The sequence below is a fragment of the Taudactylus pleione genome, unplaced genomic scaffold, assembly GCF_031769625.1.
Source record: "Taudactylus pleione unplaced genomic scaffold, aTauple2 ptg000114l, whole genome shotgun sequence".
NCBI classification, from domain to species: Eukaryota; Metazoa; Chordata; class Amphibia; order Anura; family Myobatrachidae; genus Taudactylus; species Taudactylus pleione.
In genome coordinates this window covers 24,180,213-24,198,994 of record NW_028284516.1, presented here as the reverse complement: position 1 = coordinate 24,198,994, position 18,782 = coordinate 24,180,213, and the positions used below count along the sequence as shown (strand labels likewise).

At 44.0% G+C, this 18,782-nt stretch overlaps 1 protein-coding gene across 1 annotated transcript in view; it reads right to left on the bottom strand.

Moving 5' to 3' along the window:
- The window catches only part of TRPA1 (transient receptor potential cation channel subfamily A member 1), a 94,442-nt gene that overhangs the window by 27,559 nt on the left and 48,101 nt on the right, over positions 1-18,782 (bottom strand). Inside the window, exons 10-15 of the mRNA XM_088471572.1 lie at positions 15,609-15,709; positions 15,349-15,518; positions 12,808-12,972; positions 9,048-9,162; positions 3,780-3,946; positions 1,173-1,263 (exon numbers count right to left, since the gene is read on the bottom strand). Coding sequence (XP_088327698.1) covers positions 1,173-1,263; positions 3,780-3,946; positions 9,048-9,162; positions 12,808-12,972; positions 15,349-15,518; positions 15,609-15,709 — 809 coding nt within the window. The remainder of the gene's footprint in view (positions 1-1,172; positions 1,264-3,779; positions 3,947-9,047; positions 9,163-12,807; positions 12,973-15,348; positions 15,519-15,608; positions 15,710-18,782) is intronic.

Below are 18,782 nucleotides of genomic sequence, written 5' to 3'. Positions count from 1 at the left end.
GGTTAGGGTTAGGGGGTAAAAAAAGGTAGCGATACTTACCTTTTCTAGCTTTGGGATTTTCACCCCTCCTGGGCTTCTGCTGTCGGGATTTGAACCGCCAGCCATGCGGCCAGCGGTAAATCGTACCGATTCTGTACTGTACACTGCATTTAATTTATTATTGTAAATAACCAATCATCAATGTCTCCAAACATCATCTTCTGTTTGTGAACCAACATAATCCAACATATTAAATAGAAAAGTAAAACAATAACAAAACACAAAAAAGCATCACCCCCACTACAATTACTTGCACTGTCTGTACTGCAATATAATGCACAAGTCTGTCTTATATTTCTTGTCTATCATGCAAAACTAATGTCATGTAATGTTCTTAAAAGCAAAAGGATGTCCTATATGTTGATCCTTTAAATAAAACTAGCTAATCCTCAGTACAAGAAGACATTCACACAAGTAGATTAATAAGTTTTAATGATCAGGACCTTTGAGACGTTCTGGGGGTCCCGGTAATACAAGGGAGTGTGGCCAAATCCAGGAGGCATGTTCACGCCCACAAAAAAATGATGAATGCCAAATACTGTGTGTGTGCCACAACTTTACGCCGCATACCTTGGAGGGGGAAATTTCTCCTCCACAGCTCCCTGGGCCCCCAACAGAGCCTTAGACAACTCCAGAACTGTTGTGCACGCAAGTATGAATGATGCAGAGTTGTACTGACTTTGATCACATCTACATTTACATTAAAAGAGGCGTAATGGGGCGTTCTTTCTCATGTAGGCAGACTTCGGTGAGGGCGTGGCAACATGACTGTGCACTATAAAGAGTCAGGCAAAATTATCCCTGTTTTGTACCTGTATAGAGGCAGTGCAAGTGCGCACTCATAATGTTGATAACTAGTAGCCAACCAGGAGTACACATAGGGGTGGTTATACAACTCTGTATAAGGGTGGATATACACACTTTTCCTGTGCACACATCTATGGAGCTTTACTTCCAACTCTGCATTGGGACCTTTGTGTTCCCACATCTAAAAATGTAGTCTTTAATATGTTATACATATACAATAGAGTACAGTGGTGTATTGTACAAGTATAATAACTCAACATAATGCCACTTTTAGTCTGGTATTTTCATGGAGCTCTTCTTAATGTGCTGAGTTGTAGAAGGCTTACCTTTAGGCTTTCTGGCAGATGATACACCATTTCAAGAATGGGACACTTGTACCCAGAGGTATGTGAAAATGTTACTAGCACTTCTTCCCACCTATAATGAAATAAACATGTAGTATATAACAATACACATCCATACAAAGAAAAGACTAGCACAGTTATCTTCACAACCAGCATTTGGCATGATTTCCTATTATAAAAAGCTTACATTGAAATTAACTGTTGTATTATGTCTATATTTATATACCACAATAGCCATCTTTGTCTCTTTATGGTGTCACTGGGAAAGCTATTTGTTATCACTGAATTTAGTTTTTGCTGACCAAATTTGCACTTCTTTAGATATACTGTAGCTAGAACCTATTTTTCTGGGCTTAAAGCTTAAAACGGCTGTTTCTGTGTGATTGAGTCATTTCTAAGTATTGTCGCTATTTAGAAACAGACAGAGGGCCTGATCAGAGATGGACGCGGTTCACAGAGCAGCTGTGCAAAAATATTTAAAAGCAGCAGGAAGAGCCTGTAGTAAAAAGACCCTCACTGTAGGCTTTTGTGATCCGCTGCTGCGTCCGAGGATTGAGCATGGGATCATCTTTGTGAACTTCAGCCATCGGAGTAACCCTCAGGTTACTCGTGATGACTGGTGTTCACACGCTACTGGGGCCAGTGAAGCTGCATCGGAAGACGCAGACCCTGGCCTCAGCACTCTTAGAAAACGTGGCTGACACGCCCCCATTTTGTAGAATGTTCCTGGTCGCTGCACCCCCCCTCCCTCAAATGACTGTAGGCTGTCACTCACCTGACTTCTGCAGCTACACTGCGTCCGATGACAGAGATGTATGAAATTGGGTTTGTGTACATCTCTGAGTTTGTCTATGATAGTTACCGGCATCTGGGGATGGTGTTAGCTACTGGTCTTGAAGTGTCTCTGTCGCGCAGGGCCGTATTAAGGTCTGTGGGGGCCCCTGGGCAACAAACGTGTGGGGGCCCCCATCAATAAGTTATATATATAAATAAATATATATATATATATATATATATATACTTACACACACATACACACCGGTCTATCTGCCTGATGTCCAGTGCCCCCTGTAGTTGTGCCCCTGCCCACTGTAGTTGTGCTCCTTCTGCAATGGCCCCAGCAGTTGTGCCCCTTCTGCAATGCCCCCTGTAGTTGTGTCCCTTCAATGCCCCCTGTAGTTGTGCCCCTTCTTTAATGCCCCCAGTAATTGTGCCCCTTCTGCAATGCCCCAAGTATTTGTGCCTTTCCTCCAATGCCCCCAGTATTTGTGCCCCTTCTTTTATGCCCTTTGTAGTTGAGCACCTACTCCAATGCTTCCAGTAGTTGTGCCCCCTGCAATGCCCCCAGTAGTTGTGCCTCTTCTTAAATACCCCCAGTAGTTGTGCCCCTTGCAATGCCCCCAGTATTTGTGCCTCTTAAATACCCCCAGTAGTTGTGCCCCTTGCAATGCCCCTAGTAGCTGTGCCTCTTCTTAAATGCCCCCAGTAGTTGTGCCCCTTGCAATGCCCCCAGTAGTTGTGCCTCTTCTTAAATGCCCCTAGTAGTTGTGCTCCTTGCAATGCCCCTAGTAGTTGTGCCTCTTCTTAAATGCCCCCTGTAGATGTCCTCCGTAAAGTAGTGCCCCCAGTAGCTCTCCCTCCCCTCCCACACCCCTGTTAAAGAAACTTACCTGTCTTCGCTCCACGCTGTCACGGCTCCCGAGTCCTGCCATCACTGCTATTGCTGCTGCCGCTGTATGCTGGATCTAACTGGATCCAATAGAGGCGTGCTTGCTCCTCTCCTCTACAGTGCGCGGGTGACGTCAATGCATCACTGGGAACGATGGCCTCTGAAGCGATCAGTATTCAGAGGCAAACGTTTCCACTTACCTTAGTTGATCGCGATCTACGGGCGGGAGCTCTGCGAGCTTCCAGTAGATCGCGATCAACCTTTTCGCCGGGCATGTGGCCAGGGGTCGGGGACAGTGTGTGGGGGCCCCCTATGTGTGTGGGGGCCCCTGGACAACCGCCCCTGTCGCCCTGCCCTTAATCCGGCCCTGCTGTCGCGCAATGTGTCTCACGCCGTATGACACAAAGATGCTCACTGTATGAGGACATATCTGTAGGTCTGAAATTCCTTTGTTATCGTTGTGTATATCGACGATAACAGTTGATGATTTATGGAGCTTTTACACCATTAAACTTAATTAAACCCCCTCGTTTGCAAATCAAATTTGAATATATACTGTAAATGATTAGGTCATATAGTAAAGTTAAATTTTATTACCAGACAGCAGCAGCATTAGGCCCAATTTACTGACACACACTACAGATGGGCTCCAGTATTACATCAAGAGTAACTGGATCAGGTTCTTATGGAGACCATATTTCCAGAGGTATTGGGTAGTTCTTTTAGGTTAGAGACTGTTTAAAGATCTCATCAGTGCTCTTACTAATGCCATATAATCTAATGTATCATTGCAAGGCTTGTCTGAGACGGCGTATAGCGTGGTGCCTAGCAGAGGTGACTTTCGCAGTGCTAATATATAGTCAATCATTCATGTGATATGATTTAGAAACACGCAGAACAGAATTTCAGATTTATTTTACCTTTCACTCTGGATTGCAGCAAAAACCACTTCTTTTCTTCCTGCACGAATTGCCTCATGAATGAACGAAGCCTCTTTTGCATTTAACATGATGGCTGCCCCATGTTCCAGCAGAAGACTAACTGCTTTGGAATGTCCCTCTTGGGCGGCTAGATGAAGGCCTGTGTTCTTAATTGGACAATGGGTAAAATGTGTGGTCAGAACAGGTAAACTAAACAAATACTGTAATACAGTACTTCAAAAATTCATCTGATCAGCTTCACAGTTAAGCATTGAGTTTTGCTTGGAGTGCAGTCATTGTAAGACATACATAAAACCATGTGTCATCCATGTGTATGTTCCCACTAGTAGCTCTAGGTCTGCTAAATTAACATGCACACTAATAAGTTCATGGTTAATGTTCATCTGTTACAGAATGTGGCTGCCTGTTTGGGAGCATCTGACATATAGGAGGGTGTGTGATCTGGTTGGATGTACATGGGTTCAGTGGCGTCAGTGGGATCAGTGTCACACAGTGCGACAAAGTGTCTGCTAAAAAAGGGGGCATGACCTCATCGGAAGGGGTGTGGCCTCACAGCACTCCCCCTATTCATCACTCTGGGGGCATGCCCAGCACTCCAGGAGATTCATGGCTGCCCCCAGAGACTCTCCCCGCACTGCCAGCTCTTCATCGTGACCAGGAGCTGGAAGCTGCACAATAACATCACAGTGCAGCTCCCCGTCATGGAGGAGGAGCCGGTACTCTGTTGTTACCCCCTCGGAGGGTGACAACCAGTGCAGTCCGCATCCCCTGCACCCCCCTAGTAATGCCACTGCATGAGTTGGCTAGCTAGGAGTATCTTTAACATAAGGCTATGGAACAAAACAGAGGAAACACGGCTGCCTGGGGTCACTGAGTACATGAAATGACTGGATGAATGATCCAGCACATAGGATCAGGGCTGAAACTATGATTATTGTCACCCGGGGCAAGGCCTTACTTTGGCGCCCCCCCAAAAAAAATACAACATAGAGGACGAAAAGGGTGTGCGGTTTTGTGCACAGTAATTCCCCTTATAACACATCATGCCATACATTATTGACCCTTATAACACATTATGCCACAGTAATGCCCCTTACAACACATTATGCCACACAGTAATGTCCCTTATAACACATGATGCTACACAGTAATGCCCATAACAACACATTCTGCCACAGTGACAGTAATGCCCCTTATTCATTATGCCACAGTAATGCCCCATATACATTATGCCACAGTAAGGCCTCCTTTACATTAAGCCATTGTAAGGCCCCATCTCCCTTCTCTTACCTGCCAAAACCGTGCAGTGGGTGAGCTTGGGGTGGCAAGGGACCAGACTGCCACACGCTGGGGAACTGCCAGTACTGCCATCATTCTAATGTGGCACCGCTCTCGAACCAATTGGAGCTCACGGACCGGCAGCCTCTGCTGATTGGCTGGCGGTCTGCGAGCACTGATTGGCTTGTGACCGGCACCACATTAAACTGACTGTGTGCCTCTCAAGGCCAGGATGCGTCTCCAAACACACAAGAGCAGCAACCTAGCCTCCCGGCAGCCTCTCAACGGCACCCCCTCAAGTCCGGCACCTGGGTCATGTGCCTTTTTAGCCCCCCTAGTTGCGGCCCTGCATAGGATGGGGACCATTCATGGGCATAGCTGGAGGGTGCTTCCACCCAATGTTTGGTTGTGTTCAGGGGGTATATTTACTAAAGTGGGAGTTTTTAGAAGTGTAGATGTTGCCCTTAGCAACCAATCTTGCAGCTGCCCTTTAGTAGGTGCAATAGGTACACTGCCTAACAGTCGCATATGAGCATAATTGCTGATCTGCATCATCCATATTTACATTAGAACTCTCTCTCAGAACTTTGCCTGTGTGAGAAAGCTTCTTCCCAACCCAAACGTTCTGACTCTATGAGCATAAGGTTAGTTGCAAGCAAAATACATTTGGGTCTGCATAAACACATTTGTTTGCATTCTGGACATGTGCAGTGCGAATTCATGCAAGATATGCTACACACCTGGTGTAGTATGCAGGGCCAGCCCCAGGGGTAGCCGCGCCCTGTGCCGGAAAGATGTAATCAAAACTGGGAGCATGGCCTAATTACCAAAGGCCACGCCTCCTATGTGATGTTATTTGGGGGCGTGCCGGCATGGCACGCCTCCCTTGTAACGTCAGGCTGGGTTCTACTGTAAAGACAATGTTGTTAATTCTAATTTTTATACACTACATACACTATCAACCCGCCACTTAATGCTCAGGGGTGGTGGGATAACCCCGGGCTATCAGCCTAGGCCAGGGGTGCCCTGGAGAGGTGGACCCCAACTCCCCAGGGATCCCTGGCCTGGGCTGATGCTGCGGCTGGGGGGGCCAGTGTGGCATCAGTCCCCCGCTAGAGAGGGTCCAGAGCTAGTTTTAAATATAGGGGGAACCTCATGCAAATATTTTTCTCCCTATATTTAAAACCAGGTCTGGCCCTGCTACCTGGTGCTGGTTCTTAAATTACAGTGGAACCCTACACATTTTTTCCCTGTAATTTTAAGAACCAGGACTGGCTGGCAAGTTATGCTTTAGGGGGGGAACTCACGTCATTTTTTTTAAATAACATTAACCCGTTTTTTACAAGTCTTAACACTAAAGCAGTTTACACATATCTCACTGATATGTGCAGGCTGCTAGCTTGGGAGAGATTTGCAGAGACAAAACACTGCAATCTCGGGTGAGTAATCTCCCCTTCACTTACAACTCCGGGGAGATATCTCAATCTGCTTCACCATCAGCAAACTCACTTTCAGCTAAACTCACTTCTTAGTAAATATGCGAGATGAAAAATGGGAAAATCACCCGAGATTCGGCGATGCAAATCGAGATGAAAAAAAACTAAACCATTCTTGATTCTTAGTAAATTTACCCCTTGGTATCAGTAACATTATTGCTCATTCATACCACATTTATATAGAGTACTAATCAGGATCTTTCCTAAGGATTCCTATTACTCTTGGAACCTGTACAGTATACAGTATTTGATTTATCTTCATGTACAGTATCCACCTAATGGCTACATGCATTATATGAGCTGTCATTTGTAGATTTTGGGTCTAATTCTGCTACTTTTCCATATGGCCACAGTTGCCTGATTACTACCTTATGCTAATGGGAGTATCTGCCTGTCTTCATGCGGTTCGCCATTTCAGCTGTCTTCATTAGTATCAGCACTACTCCAGGCTGGGTGCAAAATATTCATCTGAAACAAGCAGTCTAATGCTGCCCATCCACTAGGCGATTAAACCTAGCGATTGAGCGATAACGACCATCGTTATCGCTCAATCGCTTGGTAATCACCTGCAAATCGGGCAGTAACATGTTAAAAACGACCAGCGATGTGTGCGCCCACTGGTCGTTTTTAACATCAATCATCTCCCGAACAAGACAGTCAACCTGACAACCGCCGTCAGGTTGCCATGTTCGGGGATGATTGATCTGCATACACTGAATGTCTGAACATTCAGTGTATGCACTTCACCCCGCGGGATACGACGGCGTCGTGATCGTGCCATCGTCCCCGCATCTAGAAGTGGATGGGCAGCTTTACTCCTATCTGCACGTTACAAACAAGCACGGAATTTAGGTTACACGCCAATTACAGTCCCGATACTCTCACAAGATGTATAAATTAAGTGCATCAGCATGGTCAGGACTGGACTGAGTCTGCTGGGAGCCTGGGGGACTTAAGATGGGCGCCCTCCCCCTGTTGTCAGCACCACCCCCTTGCTGTGCCTGCTGTGTGTGTGTGTGTGTGTTTCCTCCCGCTGCATTTTCATGAGGCAGCAGCGCAAGTTCTATCAGCACTCCTACAGTGGGGTATGTGCTGATGTTTGCCTTTACTCCCAACGCAGAATCAGCCCCACTGTCACCTGGCACTTGAAGAAGTGACAGTGCTGTGAAATCCTACAAAAATGTAGAGATGGACATCGGAAGCCGATGGCCAGCAACCACCAATGTTTCCGATTCAATTGAAGTATTTTTTTCATCGAATACCGGGAATTCGATGGCTGCCTGCTAAATCAGGCCCACAGTTCACACTTTAAACAACAGATCTTTATTCTATATAAACACTTAGCAATAAGGAAAAGAGATTAAAATAGCAATTGATATTTCAAAATAAGTAAATAATGCATGGCCATGGTCAGATACTGTAAAGCTCCTTTTATTCAGAGGCATCACAATGGATGATGACACCCGGCATGAATGAAAGGGGATGAGGCCACGCACCCTGATTTGTGTCATTTTGGGGGTGTGATTGTGCATCATGACCCGTTTTCGTCATGCTGGGGGCTTGTTCAGCACTCCGGGAGCTGCTTGGAGGCCACTAGCCTCTCCCAGAACAGTGTGGATAATGAGCATGTATACACACTGGTAAGGATAAAGAATGCAAGGTTGGTAAGGTTAAAGGATGGTAAGGTTAAAGGGGGATGTAGTCAGCATCCCGTCAGAAGCGGGGGTTAGGGGAGGGTTAAGATTAGGCACTAGGGGGAGGGTTAGGTTTAGGCACTAAGGGGTTTTAGGGGTTAGGCACTAGGGGGAGGGTTAGGGTTAGGCACTAGGGGGAGGGTTAGGGGGCAGGGAGGGGGAGGTTAGGTTTAGGCACTAGGGGGAAGGTTAGTTTCAGGCACCAGGCAAGTAGGGTTAGGGGTAAGGGTTAGCGTTAGAGAACTTACATGTTAGTATTGTGACTGTCGGGATGCCGCTAGCCAGCTTCCCAACAGCCGGGATCCCATACCCAACCCAGTTAAACCTTTCAAATACATTGCTTGCATTTATGACACATACCCATTTGAAAATACAACATGATACCTACATTAGCTTAGAAAATACTCAATGTCTGGTCTGTTGTAAGCAAATATGATTCAGTCTAGGCAAGGTAATCGACAGTTAAATTGCCTTCTCTGCATGTGCTAGCTCTTTTGAGAATTCAAACACTAGCTGGCAAACAGACTGCAGGCACCTTGGGGTTGGCGTCATTGGACTTTGGGAGTTGTGTGATGTCACTGTAGGCTGCTCTACCTCTACTAGGACTGCTGTTTGAGAACATGAACAGGCAAAAAACTGATGCTGACACAGAAATACCCATAAAGTTTTCTTCACAGTACTAAATAAAACAACAGACAAACATAAGGCTATTGGCTGATATTTTCTTAAGATCAAATAGTCTGATAACTCACAGAAATGACACAGAATAAATGGTTTACCTTTTCTTTGTCTGGTTTATCCATAATGGAAGTAGAGGTATCCAAAAGAGTCTTGATTGTACGAGTATAGCCACCAAAGGCAGCATAGTGTAAGCCTGTCCATCCACGATGGTCACTTTTATGCAATGACCCAAAGAAGGAAAGAAGGCGTTAGTATAGCAAATGTGCAATTTATAATGTTAATTTTCACTGAATCAAACGTTTACAATTATCCAATACTCAAAGGCATGGTAATACTATGAACTGGTAACAGCATCTCCACTGTAGTAGAATTGTAATGAAAACCTCAATAAATTCCTATAGTGACACAGAAGATAACACTTTTGGCTCACAGTGCTGGGACTATTGATTCTATATTATGTGTGAAGTTTGTATGTTTTCCCATTGTTTAGCTGTGTTTCACCCATATGCTCCGGTTTCTCTCCATCTCTCCCACAGTCCAAAAACAGTTTGGCTTCATATAAAACTAATCCTAGTGTGTGTAATAGAGAATTCTGAGGCAGGGACAGATGGTATGCTTAAACATTCTCTGTAAGTGCTGCATAATATATGTTGGTGCTATATACATAACGGTTATTAATTAGAACAATGGCAGGGCCCAATATGTGATTCTGTTCCTTCCATTCAGCACTTCTTGGTAACAGACCAGAAAGAAACAGCTACATACACAGTGAAGCATTGATAATATAAAATTGTAGACTGATACAAGCATTGATAATATAAAATTGTAGACTGATACAAACAAACTACTGTAGGTTATCACGGCTGTGGAATATGCACACACGTCGCACCTTACGTGCACCCCAGCTTACGGGTGCCGGCCGCCTGCTGGCACTTGTAGTTCCACAAGTGCCAAAGTGCAGGCATGCTGGCACCTGTAGTTCATGTTCATAGTATTAACATATGGGATGCCAACATTCTCAGAACGCCAGCAATTAATGTTTCGCTGCTGGAGGACCTGGTGGAGGGTTTGGCTGCAGGAGGGACGGGATAGGGTTAGGCACTAGGGAGAGGGTTAGGATTAGGCTGTGGGAGGGAAGGTTAGGGTCAGGCTGCAGGCAGCACTGTAAGGTTAAAGGTTAGCAATACTCCCCGCTGGAACCACCGCAGGATCAGTAGGAAGATACCTCTGTAGCCGTCAGACCTGCCAAACCAAAGGACCACCAGGAACACTTTGTTGATATTCGAATCATGTCAACATTTCATCAGTGTCGACATGATGACTGTCGACCTGGTCAATGTTGACATGGTAAGCATGTTGGCATTATGACCATAGACCACAATGAATGAGAAAATGTTGACAAAATATACCCAACCCCAATAAAAGACAAGATCACAACTTTACATACACACATTATTACATCAAGACCACAAAAGGAAAGAAGCACTGTTTTCAGGTACTAGCATTCTAAAGGAGCATGGGTGGATACATAGAAGGAGATGGGATAATAGTTGGGGAGTGCACAGGCTGGAGTATTAGAAGGAGTGATCAGCTGCTAATGCTGGGTACATACAAGCTCATACTTGTCTATATATTGCATGTTCGATCGACGAGCGATATATTGGTAGTGGACCGGTGAGTGTGTGCAAATGATAGATCTGGGAATGACATTTTTCACAGACATATCAGGTCAGCCCTGCAGCACAGCTGATGCTGATATATCTTAAAGATGTATTGGTGCATCTGCATGTGTGTATGGGTGACCGGCTGTCCGCCTGTACACTTGTTGCAGGGACCGTCGACACTGACGTCTGAACTGGTTGCCCATTTATCTATAATATTGATTGAATTTACTATATAAGGCACCTTTACATGTCTGTTGTAACTAACATTTGGCATACGATTGAGTATTTATAGTTAGGACACACATGACTGAGCACTTGATAGTATCATACGTACTATTTTATTTTTTATTTTTATGTATATTTTGTTGTGTTTTTAACTTTACCACTCAAGTGGAAATTAAAAGAATATTTAATAAAAGTTATATTTTATGTGGATATTGGCAAGAAATAGTAATTCTTTTTGTGATATGCTACATCATATCCCTGAGTTGCACCCCTGAAGGTTATGTAGTATTGAGACACATATAGATTAATAACAGGGTAGTTCTGCGTGTACAGTCTTGGTGCGACCCGTTATTCCATTTCCCTTTTCCCTGTTATTTAAATCTATGGATGCCCAAAGATGCCAGGACTTACATTTGGCCCTCTTTTAGTCATCACCAACAAACACACCATCTTTGCCTGTACCGTAAACCACTCTACCAAAGCACTTAAGATAATACATGCAGAAATATAACCTAGAAGTATCTAATTTAAATAAAAATAATGCACTCTAGTATGTAACCTATTATGAAACCTGCAAAACAAGTAAATTTGGACATTATGTGCTTGTGATCAAAGATACCTTATGGCCGCGGTTAGGTTTGGACACCTGTTGAACACGATTCGCACCTCATGAGAAGTGCAAGGTGTTGCCAATTAATGTATAGTTATTATAATTTTTTTCAAGCCAAAGTTAAAATCCAGACATAATTTACATTACGTATGTAAGGATAATAGTTGTTGGAAAGAATCTGTCACGGCCAGGGTTTCTTGGCATGGTAGTCACCGGGTATTACCTGTGAGGTCGTTATGGCGGTGGGTCTCTGGCAGTGGTGCTGGTGTTTGGCGAGGGGCATTAGCTGCGCGTGGTTCTGTGCAGGCACATTGTCACTAGGCCTGGTGAGGTCTGGCGGTGTTTCCGTTCCATTGGCATGGGCGCCGCCATCTTGCCTGCGGCCATGTGATTCCGGCTGTCCAATCCTGGTAGGTCATGTGCTCATTCCAGCCAGTCACAGCATGGCACTGAGGATTTAGGAAGGTCCAGAGCCTTCCTTCCTTTGCCAGTGCAACGTGTTTCTCAGCTGCGGCTGATAGAGAGTACCTGTGCCTTATCTGTCTGCCTGTCTGTTATGCTACTAGCCTGAACCTTGCCTGCTCCAACCTGCTGGATTTACCCTGCACCCTCCACATACCTTTCACCTGCCTGAGTACCTGAACCTGCTGTTCCCTGCACCTTGCCTCCCTTCACTCCCAGCTGGACTTCATTACCTCAGCCTGCATTTGTTACAGCTCACCAAACCTGCATTCAGTTACAGTTCATCATACCTGTATTCAGTTACAGCCCATCATATCTGCATTCTGTTACAGTTCACCATATTTGTTTACTGCCTGTCATTATCTGGACATTTCCCATTAACCCCACTACAGTTATCAAGTGCACTTTAGTGCTATACCTGGATTTTTTATTTGCCATTCCCATGTCTTCTAAGTCACTTATTAAAAACTCCACTTTTTAATTTAAGTCTGCTTCTGTGTCTGCTCCTATCACCACCCCGGGTCCACAAAAAATTCAGAACCTCACAGAATCAGGACTGTTTTACTTTTACCCAAGCCATAGATTTGTACTGATGGGATTGCACTGGCCTAGGCTGCTGTAGCAGGCACTGCTCCCACTCCTCATCCATACAACCCAGGTCTCTGTGTAAGGTACACCACTAAAGAGTAGACATTTCAGTGAGTGCCTTTTATGTATACTATTCTATGTCAGTTGTTTTCTAGTTGACATTATCAGGCTACAGTGTCTTACATTGCATTACGGGTATAAAATCATGTTTTCTGGTGGCTTTGCTTAACTCTACTGATGAAAATGTAGCTTAATTGTGGTACTCAAAACTAATGTCTTATTTGAAGCAGAAAGTTGGGTCTTTTTTACCTTAAAAGAAGGGCTCCCTTTTTCAGCAGAAGGAACACAATTTTGTCATGACCATTTTGTGCAGCCAGGTGCAGCGGTGTCAGTCCTTTAGCATCTCCATCATTGAGTAGCCTGGCGTCCGGCACAAACCTCAGGAGCCGCTCACAGGTGTTGTAACGTCCGTAGCTTTATTAATGAAAGGAAGTATGAGTGTACATGCATTCTGCGTGCTACCTTTATTTTATTTAGTGAATGTTCTTTATGAATATATGGTAATGATCAAAGGAACTAATATAACTCAAGAACATATAGGTCATTTGAAATAAATCCCTCTCTTGTAAATGATAATGTAATAAGAACATGTACAGTCCAGTTGGAAAATCTGGCCTTAGATTTTATAAAACTGGCATAAGATAATAGTGTGCTCCCCAAATGATCATTTGATCCGGCTAAAAATCATCTGACTGGTCATCACCTTGTGTAGGTGGTAACAACCTCCTAACTAGAACATCACTGACCGTGGAAAATGCATTGCTCGGGTAAATAGTCTTTTATTGGCTTATTGTTAATGTCTATTGCCATATTATGATATACTTTATGACTGTTTTTAGACTAAATGTATGAGTCTTACTTCATGGTCCCTATGTATGGTTTACCTACTAACGTCCCTTTTACACCACAGCTAAAACCTGGTTGCTGCTTTGTGTAAAAGGGGCCAGGGCTGGATTCCCGGGTCAAGTGACCCAGCAATCCAACCAGGGTAGTTTGCAGGGTTTAACACTTGTGGTGTAAACGGATTGTCCGATTCGAGTCCCTTTTACAGGATGCAGAGGTCCAGATTTTTCTATGCTTGGAGATGATCTCCAATTGCCAGCAGACTGAACTGATTCTATGGGGTAAATTTACTAAGATTCGTGTTGGCCCGAGATTTCAATCACGGGTGTGTTTGGCCATTTTTTACCACTCATAAATTTACTAAAGGCACACTTGGGTGAGATATCATGTAACTCTCTGCAAAACACGGATGAAAACACAAATAGAAATAAATACACCATCGTCTAAACACGGCAGTACTATCCATAGACAGGAATACAACTCGAGAATTTACCTAGAATCGTAATTATAATCACGGGTGTAATTTAAGCAAACTCACAGATCACAGATCAGTGTGATCCGTGTATGTTTCTGGGTCTAATGATTAAAATAAAGTATAAAATTAAGAAAAGCACGGCGTGGGGTTCCCGTCCAAAAGCATAACCAGCCCTGGCTTCCTTAAATGAACACTTTAATAACACATTAAAACACACAAGCAGCCTGCACGTATATCTCATTGATACAGTATGTGTAGGCTGCTTATTCGGGAGGTTTAGGCTAGGGGAACACAGGTAGGAAACACGGGTAGGAACAATCACATACTGTACAACATCGGAAAACACAATCCCGTCAAACACGGGAGCTTAGTAAATTTCCATATTTCTTTTAAAAAAAAAAACCTGTGTACGACCATTCCTACCTGTGTTTAATTTCGGACAAACACGGGCCAGAAACGATTGTTAGTAAATTTACCCCTTAATGTAGTAATTGCTGGATTTATTCACAAGGATGTAGAATGGATATTATTTATCTAAATGACACTTCTCCTTTTAAGAATAAAGTTTGCAGGGTAATCACCCAACTTTTCTCAGCATTATGTGTATTCAAAGGCACCTTCTTTTTTTTGCACAGAAAAAGAAAAAATCAGCCTCCACGGTGTAGAATGACAGATAAATATAGAAACAACCTTCTCAGTTGCACTCACATTTATATATTCAAATCACACTCATCACAAGTCTGTAATTACCAGGTGCCTCCTGGTTTTTTGTTTACGAAAAAAATCATGTGTTTTTGCATAAAACAAATTAATTACAAACAAACCCTGAACTACATTAAAAAAATATACAATAATTACCTCACAAGGGGAGAAGCAAGAAGTAAACAGAAATAGCGCCTTTAACAAGTGTAGTATCTCTTAAGGTGCCCACACACATATACCGACTTTTCATCCAATTTGGCCGATTTTGACGAATCGTGACTACAGATCATGTAAAAAATGGCCAAATCGTGAGTTTCTACTCTTGATCACGATGCCAATGCTCGTCTTCGCTCGCTGTACCTCGCATCTTCAGATCTGTCATGCTGTAGGGCAGATTTGCCAATCTGGGACACAATGCACTGGCTGCAAGATAGATCTTAAGTCAGATTGGACATTTTTCAACTCCAAATCGTGACCACGACTGCCTGGGGAGAGTTCAGGGAGAGTTCAGGGGAAATCGTGTACATCGGCTGAGCAAGTCGGTATGTGTGTGGGCACCTTTAGGTCCCAGGATCTCTTCAAGACAGATGGATTAAAAACTCAGTGCAGCAGCGGTTTTAATTTGAAACTCCTTCTAATACAACTAATCTGACCTAGTGTATGCACCATAACGCGTTTCAGTGATATCCTGATATCCTTTCTTAGAATGGTCACCACTGCCTACCAATGCTATCTGCTGTTACGTTCATTTCCAATACAGTAAAACTCACCAAGCAGCAAAATGCAAAGCTGATCTTTTATCCTTGCTCTTGGAATACAGAGACACATTGAGACCAAGCAGGTTGTTCACAGAATTTGGGACACCATGGCGACAGGCATAATGTAGAGGGGTGCAGCCATCTGCGTCTTCATCGCTTACAAGTTCCTTGATGTCCTTCCTCTAGCATATAACATTGGGAAACAACTAAGTAGTATTTCATTCAGCAAAATATGCATTACCAGATGTCATGAGTTACATAATGTAACATACCTGCAGGAAGTTCTCTTTAATATTGTTCAAGCCCCCAGGCTGCAATACTGTGAGATGGAGAAAATTCCTCCCAAAGTTATCTGTCAGCTTCACATCGGCTTCTAAAATGTGAGATTTATTATAAAGTGAGTTATTCAGCCAGGTGTAGTGGGAAATATGTGTATATATAAACATGATGGATAATGTTCAATCTTTACCGTGCTAACTTCAAATTTATAAAAAAAAACATTGGTGCTATACAAGGATGGTGGTTATAATGAGGCCAATGTATAATGGCAATCCCGTGCAGAAAATATACTGTACCTGGTGGTAAATGAGAGGTCACAGTATAAATAGATATGTAATTGTGTAAAGCAGCTACGATGTTGACATTGTTGAAATGTGGACATTAAACATGTCGGCATGTGTAGAAGGTCAACATGGTCACAGTGTCAACAATTGAAATGTTGACATTCTGCACGGGTTAGGCAATAGGGAGAAAGTAAGGGTTAGAGGTTAAGATTAGACATACTTACCGCCAGGGCGAGGATACTATTTAACAGAATAGTTGCTATATGACCACCCTGACATCTATTATGATAAGTGCATTCATGCTTTTTATTTTAGTTCGCATGTTTGGTTTCTGCAGTGCTTTTATTGTATTTGAAATACAGAATCATTTTCATTATTTAATAAGATGCACTGGCTCTCTTTGCATTGTGCGATTTACTTATGTACCATGCACTCTGATATTTGTGAAGGAACGTGTACATTTCTCAGCGTATTGCCTCACCACCCCACCCCCACACCGAGCCGACTCATATACAGCTGCCGACCTCTTACAGTCAGGCCAAGCGGCAGCGGAGCAAGGGGTGGCGACACCACCTATCACAGCTCCTCTTCCCAGCAGCCGGGCCAGGCACTGACTTGGTGGTGGCCCCTGCACACAGCGAAACAGCCAAATGAGAAGAGAGAACTGGCTGGCAGCCGGATGTGCTGACCTGGCGGCAAAGGCTTATCCTCTCTCCAAGTTATATGCACCAGCAGTGAGGGAGAGAGGAGCAGGAATAAAAATTGGATCTGGCCCCTGGAAGAAGTGCAGCTTCTACCAACTTGCAGCGAACAAGTAAAGCAGTATGCTATGTACTATAAGCCTGTTAGTATGTTGGGTAACCCCAGGGCTGCAGAGGTGACCAGTGATGTTGCTGCTGGAATGGTCCTTTAGCAGCAAAGGGGTATTCAATATGAAACGTTAACTTCACTGTCGAAGTTAAAGTTTCATATCGGAGCTTTTACCTGCGTTAAAGTATCGGGCGCGCTCCCGCTTATACCCGTATTCAATATAAAATTAACGAAAACGGGAAACTCCGAAGTTGAATTTGCGTAAAGTTACGAATTTTTCCTTAAAAAAATTGTAAGACCCCCCTAAAGTAGTAAAAACATGGGGGATCAATATGGGTACCCCCGTTTTAGCCTTTAATTGAAAGTCGGGGATTTAAATAGCCGCAGCAGGTGTTTTTTTCCGACATTGAAGAAGTGATGCAGAAGAGCACTTAGGTTATTTTTTTCGTTTTTTTAAGTGGTCCCATCAAATTTGGGGTACATGAAAATGGGTACTAGCATATTTTTATGTCCCTAAAGTAAGTTTTTAAAAATTCTGCATTTGTGAACCTGCCGCTATAATTCTATTTTAGAAAACATCTGCCGCATACTTGCAGAATAGCCCTGAACCTATTTCCCTATTGTTAAACAATTTTTTCCCATTTTTTTTTTACCCCAATATTTTTATAACTTTTTTGGGGTGTCCCTATTTTTTTTTTAAACTTTTTGACACAGTTCTGTTTTAAATGTCATTCCCAGGGGTGCAGGCAATTTTTTTTTAACCTGCACCACTAAACCCCAATTCTGCACTTTTTTTCGACACCTATTCAATGGTGAAAACTTATCCCCGTTTTTTATCAAAGACTTTTCAAAACTGCGATAAGTCTTTGAAATTGAATACGGTGTAAAACTAAAACCTGCGATAATGACGTCATACCTCCGATATTAACGCAAAAACGATGTTATCGCACCCACATTGAATACTCCTGTAATAGGGGTATTCAATATGGGTGCGATAACATCGTTTTTGCGTTAATATCGCAATTATGACGTTGTTATCGCAGGTTTTACTTTTACACCCTATTCAATTTCAAAGACTTATCGCAGTTTTGACAAGTCTTTGATAAAAAAAAACTGTGCTTTTCTCCCTGTCACCCCCTGCCTGTCACCTCCTCCCTATCACCCTCTCCCTGTCACCCACTGCCTCTTCCCTCTCTCTGTCACCCACTGCCTGTTATCTCTCCCTGTCATCCACTGCTTCTCCCTGACACCCTCTCCTTGTCACCTTCTTGCCTCTCTTTGTCTACCTCTTGCCTCTCCCTATCACCCTCTACCTCTCTCTGCCACTTCACTGCAGTTTGAACTTGCAGTAGGGCGGTGGAGGGTGGCCCAAACCAAATTTTTTCACCTGGGCCCACCACTCACAAGTTCCGCCACTGTGTGGAGGGATTAGCCCAAGGGCGGAGGGGGTCCCTTTTCATAACCCAGACCAACAGGAAGGAGCATGGGTCCAGGAACGAAAGCCATCTGACGAATGGCCATCTGTTCTCGCTGTAAAGTTCAGAAAATGTAGTATTTAGGTATGAATTCAGGGAGGAGGGAAAGAGAGTAGGGGCATATCTATAATGGGTGCAGGTGTGCAGGGAACATGGGCTGCTGGGTCCAGGGGGACCCTGCATCGCACACCCTGCACCCATAGAATTACTTACTTCTCCGGTGTCCTACGGCGGCGCGGGGGTCTGGCGATGTAAAAACGATGGGAAAATGGCCACCACTGCCATTTTCCCGTCGTTTGCGCATGCGCAGTACAGGGAAAATGGCCACCACGGGCATTTTCCCGGTGACCAGCGCATCCTCTATAGACTCTGGGCGCACTGTAGTGCCCAGAGTCTATAACTCCGGCACTGGCCACGCACAACTCAGTGCGCTGCCGGACAGAGAGGAGGGGGCCCATTTCGGAGATTGCACATGGGCCCTCTCCTCTCTAGAAATGCCCCTGAAAGAGAGGGAGGGCTGTTAATAAACAGCTCCCTGATAGACATATTTGGCGGCTCAGCACTTAGATAACAGAGAAATACATGTTCAGATTTGAGG